Source organism: Salmo trutta, chromosome 38 (assembly GCF_901001165.1).
Source record: "Salmo trutta chromosome 38, fSalTru1.1, whole genome shotgun sequence".
Taxonomy (NCBI): domain Eukaryota; kingdom Metazoa; phylum Chordata; class Actinopteri; order Salmoniformes; family Salmonidae; genus Salmo; species Salmo trutta.
In genome coordinates, this window is record NC_042994.1 from 5,268,613 (window position 1) to 5,284,522 (window position 15,910).

General features: G+C 45.5%; 1 protein-coding gene across 1 annotated transcript in view; it reads left to right on the plus strand.

The window, feature by feature from the left end:
* LOC115177921 (microtubule-associated serine/threonine-protein kinase 1-like) overlaps positions 1-15,910 on the plus strand; it is a 48,664-nt gene that overhangs the window by 26,937 nt on the left and 5,817 nt on the right. The window contains exons 10-18 of the mRNA XM_029738915.1: positions 2,337-2,413; positions 2,659-2,867; positions 5,424-5,562; positions 5,893-6,025; positions 7,714-7,879; positions 8,274-8,375; positions 9,246-9,368; positions 9,811-9,923; positions 15,526-15,686. Of these exons, the coding sequence (XP_029594775.1) occupies positions 2,337-2,413; positions 2,659-2,867; positions 5,424-5,562; positions 5,893-6,025; positions 7,714-7,879; positions 8,274-8,375; positions 9,246-9,368; positions 9,811-9,923; positions 15,526-15,686 (1,223 nt within the window). The remainder of the gene's footprint in view (positions 1-2,336; positions 2,414-2,658; positions 2,868-5,423; positions 5,563-5,892; positions 6,026-7,713; positions 7,880-8,273; positions 8,376-9,245; positions 9,369-9,810; positions 9,924-15,525; positions 15,687-15,910) is intronic.

A 15,910-nucleotide genomic window follows, 5' to 3' on the forward strand; every position in this document is an offset into this window, starting at 1 on the left:
CACTCACAGACACAGCAGATCAGAGGTGAGGACCCTCCATCTCTAATGAGAAATACACCCACAGACACAGCAGATCAGAGGTGAGGACCCTCCATCTCTAATGAGAAATACACCCACAGACACAGCAGATCAGAGGTGAGGACCCTCCATCTCTAATGAGAAATACACTCACAGACACACCAGATCAGAGGTGAGGACCCTCCATCTCTAATGAGAAATACACTCACAGACACACCAGATCAGAGGTGAGGACCCTCCATCTCTAATGATAAATACACTCACAGACACACCAGATCAGAGGTGAGGACCCTCCATCTCTAATGAGAAATACACTCACAGACACACCAGATCAGAGGTGAGGACCCTCCATCTCTAATGATAAATACACTCACAGACACACCAGATCAGAGGTGAGGACCCTCCATCTCTAATGAGAAATACACTCACAGACACACCAGATCAGAGGTGAGGACCCTCCATCTCTAATGAGAAATACACTCACAGACACAGCAGATCAGAGGTGAGGACCCTCCATCTCTAATGATAAATACACCCACAGACACAGCAGATCAGAGGTGAGGACCCTCCATCTCTAATGAGAAATACACTCACAGACACACCAGATCAGAGGTGAGGACCCTCCATCTCTAATGAGAAATACACTCACAGACACAGCAGATCAGAGGTGAGGACCCTCCATCTCTAATGAGAAATACACTCACAGACACAGCAGATCAGAGGTGAGGACCCTCCATCTCTAATGAGAAATACACCCACAGACACAGCAGATCAGAGGTGAGGACCCTCCATCTCTAATGAGAAATACACTCACAGACACACCAGATCAGAGGTGAGGACCCTCCATCTCTAATGATAAATACACTCACAGACACAGCAGATCAGAGGTGAGGACCCTCCATCTCTAATGATAAATACACCCACAGACACAGCAGATCAGAGGTGAGGACCCTCCATCTCTAATGAGAAATACACTCACAGACACACCAGATCAGAGGTGAGGACCCTCCATCTCTAATGATAAATACACTCACAGACACACCAGATCAGAGGTGAGGACCCTCCATCTCTAATGATAAATACACCCACAGACACAGCAGATCAGAGGTGAGGACCCTCCATCTCTAATGAGAAATACACTCACAGACACACCAGATCAGAGGTGAGGACCCTCCATCTCTAATGAGAAATACACTCACAGACACACCAGATCAGAGGTGAGGACCCTCCATCTCTAATGATAAATACACTCACAGACACACCAGATCAGAGGTGAGGACCCTCCATCTCTAATGAGAAATACACCCACAGACACAGCAGATCAGAGGTGAGGACCCTCCATCTCTAATGATAAATACACCCACAGACACAGCAGATCAGAGGTGAGGACCCTCCATCTCTAATGAGAAATACACTCACAGACACACCAGATCAGAGGTGAGGACCCTCCATCTCTAATGAGAAATACACCCACAGACACAGCAGATCAGAGGTGAGGACCCTCCATCTCTAATGAGAAATACACTCACAGACACACCAGATCAGAGGTGAGGACCCTCCATCTCTAATGAGAAATACACTCAGACACACCAGATCAGAGGTGAGGACCCTCCATCTCTAATGATAAATACACTCACAGACACACCAGATCAGAGGTGAGGACCCTCCATCTCTAATGATAAATACACCCACAGACACAGCAGATCAGAGGTGAGGACCCTCCATCTCTAATGAGAAATACACTCACAGACACAGCAGATCAGAGGTGAGGACCCTCCATCTCTAATGAGAAATACACCCACAGACACAGCAGATCAGAGGTGAGGACCCTCCATCTCTAATGAGAAATACACTCACAGACACAGCAGATCAGAGGTGAGGACCCTCCATCTCTAATGAGAAATACACTCACAGACACACCAGATCAGAGGTGAGGACCCTCCATCTCTAATGATAAATACACTCACAGACACAGCAGATCAGAGGTGAGGACCCTCCATCTCTAATGATAAATACACCCACAGACACAGCAGATGAGAGGTGAGGACCCTCCATCTCTAATGAGAAATACACTCACAGACACACCAGATCAGAGGTGAGGACCCTCCATCTCTAATGAGAAATACACTCACAGACACACCAGATCAGAGGTGAGGACCCTCCATCTCTAATGATAAATACACTCACAGACACACCAGATCAGAGGTGAGGACCCTCCATCTCTAATGAGAAATACACTCACAGACACACCAGATCTGTCTTCAAAAAGTATCTAGCTTAAGTTGGGCTTGACTGAGCTTGCCTGCTTGTTTATGCAGGGGAAGATGAAAGCCATGAAGCCGCCAAGTGAAGAAGACTTTCAAACCATCAAGCTGATCAGCAACGGAGCATATGGGTGAGTAGAGTCTGGTCAAAGCAATATGAATGACTATGCATTTCATGTACATCACAAAGTCCTCACATTCATTCAAAGACATGAGGCTCCAGGTAGATTTCTCTGACCATCTAATTTTACCACAACCATACCCTTGGCTTCTTGCACCTCTACCCTTTACCCATCTCCCTCCTCCCCCTCTCTCCCCTCCTCCCTCCTTGTCCACTCCCCTCTCTCCCCTCCCTCCTCCTCCCGTCCCCCGTCAGTGCGGTGTACCTGGTACGTCACAGGGAGACCCGTCAGCGTTTTGCCATGAAGAAGATCAACAAGCAGAACCTGATCCTGAGGAACCAGATCCAGCAGGCCTTCGTAGAGAGAGACATCCTGACCTTCGCTGAGAACCCCTTTGTGGTCTCCATGTTCTGCTCCTTCGAGACTCGCAGGCACCTCTGCATGGTCATGGAGTATGTTGAAGGTTAGTGGGTTTCTGAGGAAACTGTACTTCTTTAATGGAATTACAATAAAGGCTTCATAAGGTGTCCCAAGAAACTTCACATATCTTACACCTAGCTCTTTCAAAGTTCTCTCCGTTCTGATCTTGTTCACTTCCTTTTGAGGTGAAAGAGATTCTCAGGAAACCCGGTTGGATTTCATTCTCATTCTGGAAAATAGTACTCTCCCTTCTGCCCTTGTTCATTTGCCCTTCATGGTATCTGATAGGACTGGCTAGGTGAAAGCAATATGGTGGAAACCAGAGGGGAGGGTGGCTCATAATAATGGATGGAGTGGTGTGAATGGAATGGTATCAAACACATGGAAAACCATATGTTTGATGTGTTTGATACCATTCCATTCATTCCATTCCAAAAAGTACTATGAGCCCGTCCTCTTCATTTAAAGTGAGGCCTACCACTGTTGTGTTGTCTGCAAACTTAATGATGGTGTCGGAGTTGTACCTGGCCATGCAGGCATGGGTGAACAGGGAGCACAGGAGGGGACTGAGCACGCACCCCTGAGGGGCTCCAGTGTTGAGGATCAGCGTGGTGGATGTGTTGCTACCTACCCTCACCACCTGGGAGCGGCCCGTCAGGAAGTCCAGGATCCAGTTCCAGAGGGAGGTGTTTAGTCCCAGGATCTTTAGCTTAGTGATGAGCTTTGAGGGTACTATGGTGTTGAACGCTGAGCTGTAGTCAATGAATAGCATTCTCACGTAGGTGTTCCTTTTGTCCAGGTGGGAACGGGCAGTGTGGAGTGCAATAAAGACTGCATCATCTGTGGATCTGTTTGGGCGGTATGCAAATTGGAGTGGGTCTACTGTTTTTGGGATAATGGCGTTAATGTGCGCCATTACCAGCCTTTCAAAGCACTTCATGGTTACGGACGTGAGTGCTACAGTTCTGTAGTCATTTAGACAGGTTGCCTTAGTGTTCTCGGGCACAGAGACTATGGTGGTCTGCTTGAAACATGTTGGTATTACAGACTCAATCAGGGACATGTTGAAAATGTCAGTGAAGACACCTGCCAGTTGGTCAGCACATGCCAGGAGCACACGTCCTGGTAATCCATCTGGCCCTGCAGCCTTGTGAATGTTGACCTGTTTAAAGGTCTTACTCACGTCGGCTACGGAGAGCATGATCACACAGTCGTCCGGAACAGCTGATGCTCTCATGCATGCCTCAGTGTTGCTTGCCTCGAAGCGAGCATAGAAGTGATTTAGCTCGTCTGGTAGGCTCGTGTCACTGGGCAGCTTGTGGCTGTGCTTTCCTTTGTAGTCTGTAATAGTTTGCTAGCCCTGCCACATAAGACGAGCGTCGGAGCCGGTAAAGTACGATTCAATCTTAGCCCTATATTGGCGCTTTGCCTGTTTGATGGTTTGTCGGCGGGCATAGCAGGATGCGGCAGCTCTACCCTTTAGCTCAGTGCGAATGTTGCCTGTAATCCATGGCTTCTGGTTGGGACTGTGTCTAACCAACACCAATGGTGGAAACTTAAAAACATCTATCCTATCTACATAGGGGATTGACCGAGGGCCAGAGATTCAAATAACTGTCAAGTTGTTATTTTACCATAGTCAATTCAGTTGTAGAATGTAAAACGGGGTCACTTCCAACAGCAGCCCTAGCCAAACCATCTTCCTTAATGTGTGTTAGGTGCTCGAGGTCCAACTCAACATACTCAACCCAACTACATAGCAGAAAGCAGATTGCTTTTCTCCTGATTGTTAGTGTTCAGAGTCAGCCTACAGACACAGCCAGACATGAAGAGTAGTGTGTGAGTCAGACAGGACTCTGCCAAACATAGGTTTACCAGGCCAAAGGAGGAGGGGAGAAACAACCCAAGACAAACGAACACAGATAGGGCCGACCGACACTGTGAACTCCTTTAACCCCTTCAGACTGACTCTCAGGCTGTGCCCCATTCTCTTCCCAAAGGGTACAGAAGTGTGCACTTGCACATTGCCCGTTGTAAATTGAAAAGCGTTGTTGTGGTATAAGCTTTGTCTGTAGGTCAATGAAGTCCCCACCATTGTTTGAATCCATGACAGAAAGTGTGTACAAGTCCATTCTTTAGGAGCAGGGTAGAGAGCCGAGGCATAACCCATGTCTAACCAACCATGTTGTGTTCCTATAGGGGTAGACCGTGTCTAACCAATCATGTTGTGTTCCTATAGGGGGAGACCGTGCCTAACCAACCATGTTGTGTTCCTATACGGGGAGACAGTGTCTAACCAACCATGTTGTGTTCCTATAGGGGGAGACCGTGTCTAACCAACCATGTTGTGTTCCTATAGGGGGAGACTGTGTCTAACCAACCATGTTGTGTTCCTATAGGGGGAGACCGTGTCTAACCAACCATGTTGTGTTCCTATAGGGGGAGACTGTATCTAACCAAACATGTTGTGTTCCTATAGGGGGAGACTGTGTCTAACCAACCATGTTGTGTTCCTATAGGGGGAGACTGTGTCTAACCAACCATGTTGTGTTCCTATAGGGGGAGACTGTGTCTAACCAAACATGTTGTGTTCCTATAGGGGGAGACTGTGCCACTCTGCTGAAGAACATTGGGGCGCTACCCGTGGAACTCACCAAAATGTACTTTGCGGAGACCGTGCTGGCACTGGAGTACCTACACAACTATGGCATCGTGCACCGAGACCTCAAGCCTGACAAGTGAGTGGGCTGCACTGCCACCCTGACACTCCCCTGGTGGATTGGAGGTCTTACGTTGCTTTCACACTATACAATATTCACCATAAATGTAATTTCTTAGGAAAATTTGGGACATCCTCTAATAATATTAAGCCAAAATGTATGTACTGTGAAAGGTTCTAGGAATACTGTCTACAGGCTCCTATTGGTCATACATATTAGTGGAGGCTGGTGGGAGGTGCTATAGGAGGACGGGCTCATTGTAATGGCTGGAATAGAATAATGGCTGTTCCTGGGGTTTGCTGTGCAGTTGATGTCTAACAGCCCATGTCTTGTTCCTGTTTCCACCAGTCTTCTGATCACCTCTATGGGCCACATCAAGCTGACTGACTTTGGCCTGTCTAAGATGGGTCTGATGAGCCTCACCACCAACCTGTACGAGGGACACATCGAGAAGGACGCACGCGAGTTCTTGGACAAACAGGTAGATCGATTGATTGGTCAGTCAATCAAACAGTCAGCTAGTCAGTCGGTCAGTCATGATCAGTCAGTCACTCAGCCAATCAAACTAACAATGAATCATATTGTGAGAGGTAGTATACAGACAACTTCTCAATGAAGAGCCAATCATACAGTATGTTAGAAACTCTGTAGATAGCCTACAGTCATGACAGTTGCGTGAGTGAGTTGAATTCAGGATCCCTTGACTTGCCTCATGCATCAACGAATTGAGAATCTCAAAATAACCTTGCAAAAACGCATAATTTGCCAAACAAGAGGAATACACACAGTCACTTATCATATTTACCATACAGACTGAATCATCATCATTTCTCTAAATAAATTATATTCTGCTCCCTATTTATTTTGCAATTACAGTTTATTGTTTACGCAGGTTTTGAATTGAACTCCCCATATTAATGAATGATGCTGTTAGGCCAGCAGCAATACAGTGTCTTCTCCAGCGGTAGGGCATCTAGCCTGGTTAAACCAGACTGAATGCTGTGTTGTTTCACATAGAGGTAGAAAGAGGACTCTAGATGGATATAACCTGCTTTAGCATGGACATTTGATATATTTGATACCATTCCACCTATTCCGCTCCAGTCATTACCACGAGCCCGTCCTCCCCAATTAAGGTGCCACCAACCTCCTGTGCTCTACAGCGTATCAGCGTGCACCCAAAATGTTGCCGTTGTTCATGATGCTTATTGTGCATTACTGTTGAACCAAAAGATGACATGTAACAACAAAGATGAAATGAAATGGAAACAATTAAATATGTGTATTAAATAAAATAATGATGTATGTTGATGCTATTACTATGCACAATGTCTAATTATGTTGCAATATGATAACAATAGCCTAATATAACCTACATGCTGTAAACTATTGTCTTTTAACAGTACAAAATGTTTTCATTCTTATCACCCTTGTAACTATGACACACCCCTCACTATTGTCATTGGTTGCACTAATTGCATTGTTTGTCTATATAACCTGGTTCAAGCATTCATGACATTACCCTGAAGAAGGCACAGTGATGCTGAAACGTTGGTAGTTTACCCAGTACATTACTGGGACCTTGTATGTAGAGTGGGCAAATCTTTTTATTCCATTTTTTCAGCCTACAGTTACTCTCTGTTAGTCAGCAGCTCTACCAACTGTTTGGGGTGTGCGCCAGCTCATGCTTTTTAATGGGTTCTAATGAACACACATCATCTGCACATGAAATACATGAAGATCCTTTCACGTTGTGGTCTGTGCAGACTCTTGATTAGAGGGCATTGGTTATTCACTCAGCTGTAATGAACTAGGCCCCTGCTGCCTCAACAGTGTACAGCAACAGTACCAATTAGAATTAGAAATCTGATTATCAGCATTATACAATCTGGGTCCTTGATTCGTGATTACTGTACAGTACTGCTGTCAGAGACAGATGGAAGATTATTCAAGCTCTTGGGCTTGCATATAGCTACGCAGGCCAGACCTGGGTTCAAATAGTATTTGTTGTTGTCTTTCATTTTTATTGAGCCTGCCTGGAGTGGCAGATGGGCAGGTTTTGCACTTTTGGGACTGCTCCATTGCATCCGATACGTGTAGGTGAGAGGAAACTAGAGGCAAGGAGCATGATCGAGACATGTGATTGGTGGTTCTCTCTCCCTGTCCCAGGTGTGTGGCACCCCAGAGTACATAGCCCCGGAGGTGATCCTGAGACAGGGCTACGGGAAGCCAGTGGACTGGTGGGCCATGGGCATCATCCTCTATGAGTTCTTGGTGGGCTGTGTGCCCTTCTTTGGAGACACGCCTGAGGAGCTCTTTGGACAGGTCATCACAGGTGAGTCTGCCATCATTCAATCAATCAAAAGCTCTTTGGACAGGTCATCACAGGTGATTGAGACATGAGGGCTGGCCTTTCCTCTGTGTCTGCACCTGTTGTCTTTTTGAATCCCCCCCAGTGCCTCTTGTTCTGTGCTGTATGTCAGGGGTTTTCAAAGCTCTCCTCGGGGACCCCCCAGACAATTCACAAGTTGAATCAGGTGTGCTAGCTCTGGAATAGATCAAATGAATGGCTGGGGGTCCCCGAGGAGAGGTTTAAAAACCACTGCTGTAGGTGACTGTTGACTCCAAGGCCTCTGTCTGTGTACTAACTTGTACCTGACTCAATGTTGGTCCGGTTCCAAATCCTTGCTGTTCATTCTCTCTGTAACTGGCTCTGTTGTCTCTCTCAGATGACATAGTGTGGCCTGATGGAGATGAGGTCCTGCCTGCTGATGCCCAGGGACTGATATCAACCCTTCTACAGACCAATCCACTGATGAGGCTGGGTACAGGTACTACAACAGGGCTTGTCAAACTTGTTCTGCACACAACAAAAGGCCCTTAGTTGACACTAAAAGTTTAGCTTGTATTCTATACCCATTTGAAGATTTTCTCAGGGGACCTAATTTCAACTTGGTCTCTCCCGACACCTAGTTTCGGAACCAATGTGCTAGAATTTAAGAATGTTCCTCCTGTTTCTGCTGTAGTCTACTGTCAAAATCTTACCAAACACAACCTTGTTTGTCAAGGCAATGCATTGTTGAACACAGATTTGACTACAGACCCGGGTTCATTCCCAGGCTGTGCCACAACTGGCCGTGGCCGGGAGTCCCATAAGACGGCACACAATTGGCCCAGCGTCGTCCAGGTTAGGGGAGGGTTTGGCTGGGGGTGCTTTACTTGGCTCGTCGTGCTGTAGCACCTCCTTTGGCAGGCTGGGTGCCTGCAGGCTGACCCTGGTCACCAGTTGAACGGTGTTTCCTCTGACACATTGGTGCGGCTGGCTTCCGGGTTAAGCTGGCGGGTGTTAAGGAGCGCGGTTAGGCAGGTCATGTTTCGGAGGACACATGACTCCACCTTCACCTCTCCCGAGTCCATTGGGGAGTTGCAGCGATGAGACAAGATTGAAAAGGGAGGTACATTTTTTTTGAAAATTATAATAACAACAGTCTGGCACACAGCAGGCTACTCTCCCTAGCTCTCTGATATGAGTCAGAAAATATTCCTGCTTACTGTGTGTAATGAATCATGCCATAATTATTCACATTTTAACCTTTGTTTATGTATTACTCCAACTACCATGGCCCAGAGCCATATGCTCTTCCGAGGCCTACATTCTCACAGCTGATCTTGTTGTTGGTATTATTCCTCTGTGCCCCCAGGGGGAGCGTTTGAGGTGAAGCAGCACTCGTTCTTCTCTGACCTGGACTGGAACAGTCTACTGAGACAGAAGGCAGAGTTCATACCTCACCTGGAGTCAGAAGAGGACACCAGCTACTTCGACAGTGAGTGCCGTTTAATGCCAATAAAGCACACTGGCTGCATTTACACAGGCAGCCCAATTCTGATATTTTGCCCAATTGGCCAAAAACTTATCTGATTGATCAAAATACATATAATTGGAAAAATATCAGAATTGAGCTCCATGTGTAAAGCCAGTGAGTCTTTGATCTTTGATAGGGGTTATCTCATGGTAAAACTCAGCCAAGCCAGAGAGTGGTTCTCCCAAAGTGTTGCAGCGTTTTACAGCGACTTTGAAAAGTGTAAGCAGAGGAGAGAGAACGGCAAGGCTAGGGCCGTTAAATTATTTATGAAAACTAAGATGTTACATCTCTCTCTCTCTTTCTCTCTGTTTCTCTCCATCTCTCTTTCTCTCAATCTCTCTCTTTCTCGCCATCTCTCTCTCTGTCTCTCTGTTTCTCTCTCTCTTCTCCTGTCCTCCCTCAGCCCGTTCAGATCGTTATCACCACATCAATGCGTACAATGAGGATGACACCAACGATGATGATGAGCCTGTTGAGATCAGACAGTTCTCCTCCTGCTCCCCTCGCTTCAGCAAGGTACACACACACACACACACACACACACACACACACACATGGTTGGGGAGTAACTGATTACATTACAAAACACTAACAGATTAAAGATACTTTTGATAAACTAGATGATTACTTCTTGGATTACTTTTAAATTCAGAAAGGATGTTTTCTGGAAAAAAATATCCATTATGACAACTTTATGTTTTCTCAATGACATTCAAATCAGCATTGAAAAAAGGCGCAAGTTTAACTTTGTTCCACCTGAGAGAGTCTGACCACAAGTCAGAGACCACTATGATGACACACCACATGTGGTTGATGGATCATGTTTGTCTTCTTCTAATGTCTCTTAAGGGGAAAGTAACTGAAAGATTATGTTACTGAGTTTGGGCAATCCAAAAGTTACCTTACAGATCCCAATTTGGACAGGTTAACATACATTTTTATATTGACACATACACCAGATAGGTGCAGTGAAATGTGTTGTTTTACAGGGTCAGCCATAGAAGTACGGCTTCCCTTGAGCAAATTAGAGTTAAGTTCAAGGGCCAGCAACCGATTTCTCACCTTGTCGGCTCTTCGAACCAGTCATCTTTCAGTTACCGGCCAAACGCTCTAACCGTTAGGCTACCTCCCACTCTAGGTAACTAGTAACTGTAGTGGATTACATTTAAATAGGAACCTACCCAACCCTGCACACACACACGTGGGACACACACTCCTCTGGCTGCCCTCGCTTCAGCAAGGTCATTTTCTCTCTTCATCTCCCCTTACTTATCGGTGTCTTCTAGCTATCCCATCTAATTTTTCATCCTGTCTCTCTCTCCCTCTCCCTCACTCTTTCTTTATCCCTCCTCTTTTTGTCCACCTCATAGTTTGAATCCCTTTTATCCTGTCATTCTGTCGTTACACCATCTTTCCTTCTATATTATCTCTCTCTCTCCGCTGCCCTCCTTTTGTCCTTCACCTGTCCCTTCCTCCTCCTCTCTGTTCTCCTGTATGGGTGGGGACTAATGCAGGGTCTCTTGTGGGAATGAGTAGGGCTGTGTGTGTGGGTGTGAAGGGTCTCTTGTATAAATGGAGAGGGCTAAGGGCTCTATTACAGTAGCAGTACATTGATGGAGAGACCTGATTAGAGTCCAGAGCACTGCCTGCTGGTCTCAAAGCATACACACGGACGCATGTACACACACACACACACACACACACACACACACGCAGGTGGCTGCATCACCACTTGGTGCGGCAACTGCAATGCACCCGACCACAAGGCACTACAGAGGGTGGTACTGGGGCCGAGCTCCCTGCCATCCAGGACCTGTATATAGGTGGTGCTAGAGGAAGGCCCAAAACATTGTCAAAGACTCCCGCCACCCAAGTCATAGACTGTTCTCTCTGCTACCACACAAGCGGTACCGAGGCACCAAGTCAGTAACCAACAGGACCCTGAACAGCTTCTACCCCCAAGCCATAAGACTGATAAACAAGCCTGCTAAATAGCTCATCAAATGGCTACCCGGACTACCTGCATTGACCATCTCTTGCACTGACTCTATGCACACACACTGGACTCTACACACAGACTCACAGATATTTACACCAGTGGCGGTCGGTGCCATTTAAGAAATAAGGCATGGCCTTATTTCTTTTACAGCATATTGGATGACTGGCCATTCAGTTGAATATTCCATTCAACCAGCTCAATGTAACATCAATAGGTTTAGGCTACTACATGATACATTTTCTCTATACCCATCATGAGGTTGCTACAACCTAGCCTATGAATGAAAGTTTACAACGTAGGTGCACAGGTCGAGAGAAAAATGTGAGTAGTCAAGTTGACAGACAGTGACACATTCAATACCGCCTTGCTCACTCTTGCCTGCATCTAGCTTATTTTGAGTGTAATCATTAGTCCAACAGTTGCAAACGAGAGTTTCTATTGGGCAAATAAAGGTATGTTTATGCCCGTTTCGTTCTGTTTAAGAAAGGTTTTTCAACAGAATCGGCAGAATTAACACATCCCTGATCACACGCAAACACAGTTCACTTTCATAGCAGCCACATACAAACAGCACGATCACTTTGCTCGTTAATTCCTTCTCGCATCTACGCACTCTCCTCCTCTCACCTTTTCCCTTCGCTTGTGGACAACAGTGCATAAGACATCAGCTATCTGTGATCAGGTGAAAAAACCTTTCCAAGCCAAACCTTAATATCATAACCGCTAACTGCTACACACAGCCTACATCATTGTTACCATATTAGCTAACATCATAGTCAACATAGCTACTAGAACTAACGCATTAATATAAACCTGCTACAATCATACAGCACATTGTATAGTCAGCAAGCAGTTAGCAGTTACACCAGTGGGCCCTGGTGGCAATAAATTCATACAGTGGGGGAAAAAAGTATTTGATCCCCTGCTGATTTTGCACGTTTGCCCACTGACAAAGAAAGGATCAGTCTATAATTTTAATGATGGGTGTATTTGAACAGTGAGAGAAAAGAATAACAACAAAAATATCCAGAAAAACGCATGTCAAAAATGTTATAAATTGATTTGCATTTTAATGAGGGAAATAAGTATTTGACCCCCTCTCAATCAGACAGATTTCTGTCTCCCAGGTGTCTTTTATACAGGTAACGAGCTGAGATTAGGAGCACACTCTTAAAGGGAGTGCTCCTAACCGCAGCTTGTTACCTGTAAAAAAGACACCTGTCCACAGAAGCAATCAATCAATCAGATTCCAAACTCTCCACCATGGCCAAGACCAAAGAGCTCTCCAAGGATGTCAGGGACAAGATTGTAGACCTACACAAGGCTGGACTGGGCTACAAGACCATCGCCAAGCAGCTTGGTGAGAAGGTGACAACATTTGGTGTGATTATTCGCAAATGGAAGAAACACAAAATAACTGTCAATATCCCTCAGCCTGGGGCTCCATGCAAGATCTCACCTCGTGGAGTTGCAATGATCATGAGAACGGGAACGGTGAGGAATCAGCCCAGAACTACACGGGAGGATCTTGTCAATGATCTCAAGGCAGCTGGGACCATAGTCGCCAAGAAAACAATTGGTAACACACTACGCCGTGAAGGACTGAAATCCTGCAGCGCCCGCAAGGTCCCCCTGCTCAAGAATACATATACAGGCCCGTCTGAAGTCTGCCAATGAACATCTGAATGACTCAGAGGACAACTGGTGAAAGTGTTGTGGTCAGATGAGACCAAAATGGAGCTCTTTGACATCAACTCAACTCGCCGTGTTTGGAGGAGGAGGAATGCTGCCTATGACCCCAAGAACACCATCACCACCGTCAAACATGGAGGTGGAAACATTATGCTTTGGGGGTGTTTTTCTGCTAAGGAGACAGGACAACTTCACCGCATCAAAGGGACGATGGACGGGGACATGTACCGTCAAATCTTGGGTGAGAACCTCCTTCCCTCAGCCAGGGCATTGAAAATGGGTCGTGGATGGGTATTCCAGCATGACAATGACCCAAAACACACGAACAAGGCAACAAAGGAGTGGCTCAAGAAGAAGCACATTAAGGTCCTGGAGTGGCCTAGCCAAATCTGTGGAGGGAGCTGAAGGTTCGAGTTGCCAAATGTCAGCCTCGAAACCTATTAATGACTTGGAGAAGATCTGCAAAGAGGAGTGGGACCAAATCCCTCCTGAGATGTGTGCAAACCTGGTGGCCAACTACAAGAAACGTTTGACCTCTGTGATTGCCAACAAGGGTTTTGCCACCAAGTACTAAGTCATGTTTTGCAGAGGGGTCAAATACTTATTTCCCTCATTAAAATGCAAATCATTTTATAACATTTTTGTCATGTGTTTTTCTGGATTTTTTTGTTGTTATTCTGTCTCTCACTGTTCAATTAAACCTACTATTAAAATTATAGACTGATCATTTCTTCGTAAGTGGGCAAACGTACGAAATCAGCAGGGGATCAAATACTTTTTCCCTCCACTGTATAACAAAAAGCTTACCTTGACTTGGAAGAGTTCCAGTGTTGGCTAGCCATAGCCAGCTAGCTAACATAGCATCCCTTTCTGTTTGAGCCAGGTTTTTGAGTAGGTTAAACTATCTTGCTGTTGAACTATTGTCTTTCTCTCTCTTTGAGTCAACTACTCACCACATTTTATGCACCGAAGTGCTAGCTAGCTGTAGCTTCTGCTTTCAGTACTATATTCATTCTCTGATCCTGTGATTGGGTGCACACCATGTCAGTTCATGCTGCAAGAACTCCGATAGGTTGTAGGATATCCTCCGTAAGTTGTCATAATTACTGTGTAAGTCTATGGAAGGGGGTGAGAACCATGAGCCTTCCAGGTTTTGTATTGAAGTCAATGTACCCAAATGAGGACGGAAACTAGCTGTCCTCCGCCTACACCATAGTGCTACTCTACAGAGCGCTGTTGAGGCTACTGTAGAACTTTATTGCAGAACAGTGTTTTAATCAATTATTTGGTGACGTAAATATATATTTAGTATAATCTTATCTAAAAAGGGTAACTTTTTTTAAATGTTTCACTATTTTTATTTTTCAGAAATTCACTGAGGAGGATGGTCCTCCCCCTCCTCTGAGGAGCCTCCACTGACTTAAACTGACACCCCACCACACACATTCACACACACACACACACACACACATTACTACATACACCCACACACTCATAAGATGCACACACGTGCATACTGACGCCACACACACACGCACACACACGTTTACACATACACACACACACACACTTTTCCACATAAGCTGCTGCTACTGTCTATTATCTATCCTGTTGCCTAGTCACTTTACCCCTACCTATATGTACATATCTACCTCAGTTACCTTGTACCCCTGCACATCGACTCGCTGCTGCTACTCCCTGTATATAGACATGTTATTTTTATTCGTTATTCACTGTGTATTTATTCCTCATGTCACTATTTACATTTTTTATATTATTTTGTATCTTTATCTTGAACCGCATTGTTGGAAAAAGACCCGTAAGTAAGCATTTCCCTGTTAGTCTACAACTGTAGTAAAATGTGATTTGATTTATTACAGTAGTTTAGATTCAGGAGCCAATGTACATATCACAGTACAGCTCATGTTATGGCCACTGCTTCAGTTACCATGGTGCTGAATACTCTTTAGCCTTGTTTTAAAGCACTGTTCTTGTTGTTAAGCTGGTCTCCCACACACACCAGCTTACTCACAGCTCATTTACGAGACCTTGCCGTGTGTGTGTGTGTGTGTGTGTGTGTGTGTGTGTGTGTGTGTGTGTGTGTGTGTGTGTGTGTGGTACGTATTAGCTGAAGCACCCACCTACTTTGTATTACATGTAAAATAATTGACTCTAGCTTATCCTTATTTAACTGCAGTTGTTGTAAGTTAATTAGCTCCGCAATCTTTCTATCTACAGTATGTAACTGACTATCATGTTCTATGTTTGGCTTAAGGCTAAGGGTATTGATGATGAGTGTTTTAACCAACTTGCTTCCTTTCTTTATGTTCAGGCCATGTATTCATGAAGTGTTTCAGAGTAGGAGTGCTGACCTAGAATCAGCAGCGTGGCTCAGATTTGGACTTTCTCTCCATGGCCCCTCTGCAGGTGTATAGCAGCATGGAGCACCTGTCCCAGTTGGAGCAGAAGGCCCCCTCAGTGACTCGACGGGAACACAAGGGCTCCCGGGAGGACAACAAGGGGAAGAGAGAGAGTCTGGGAAGCTTCCCTATCAGGGACAAGAGCTGGAGGACTGGATCACCTGAGATGTGAGTGTGGTGGGTTGAGAGAGAGGGGGGGGGTTCATGTCTGAGTTTCATACACAGGTTGGTTTATAGAAGTGAGATCCACGGTCTATAATTGATTCTTGTGAGTGTGATTGTGTGAACTCTCACACTGAGCTCTGTATTGGAGAAGAACCTAAGACGGTGGTAGTAAACGGAGAGATGTTAACACTAACTTTAAGGGGGTATACATAGGCATTCATGAAATG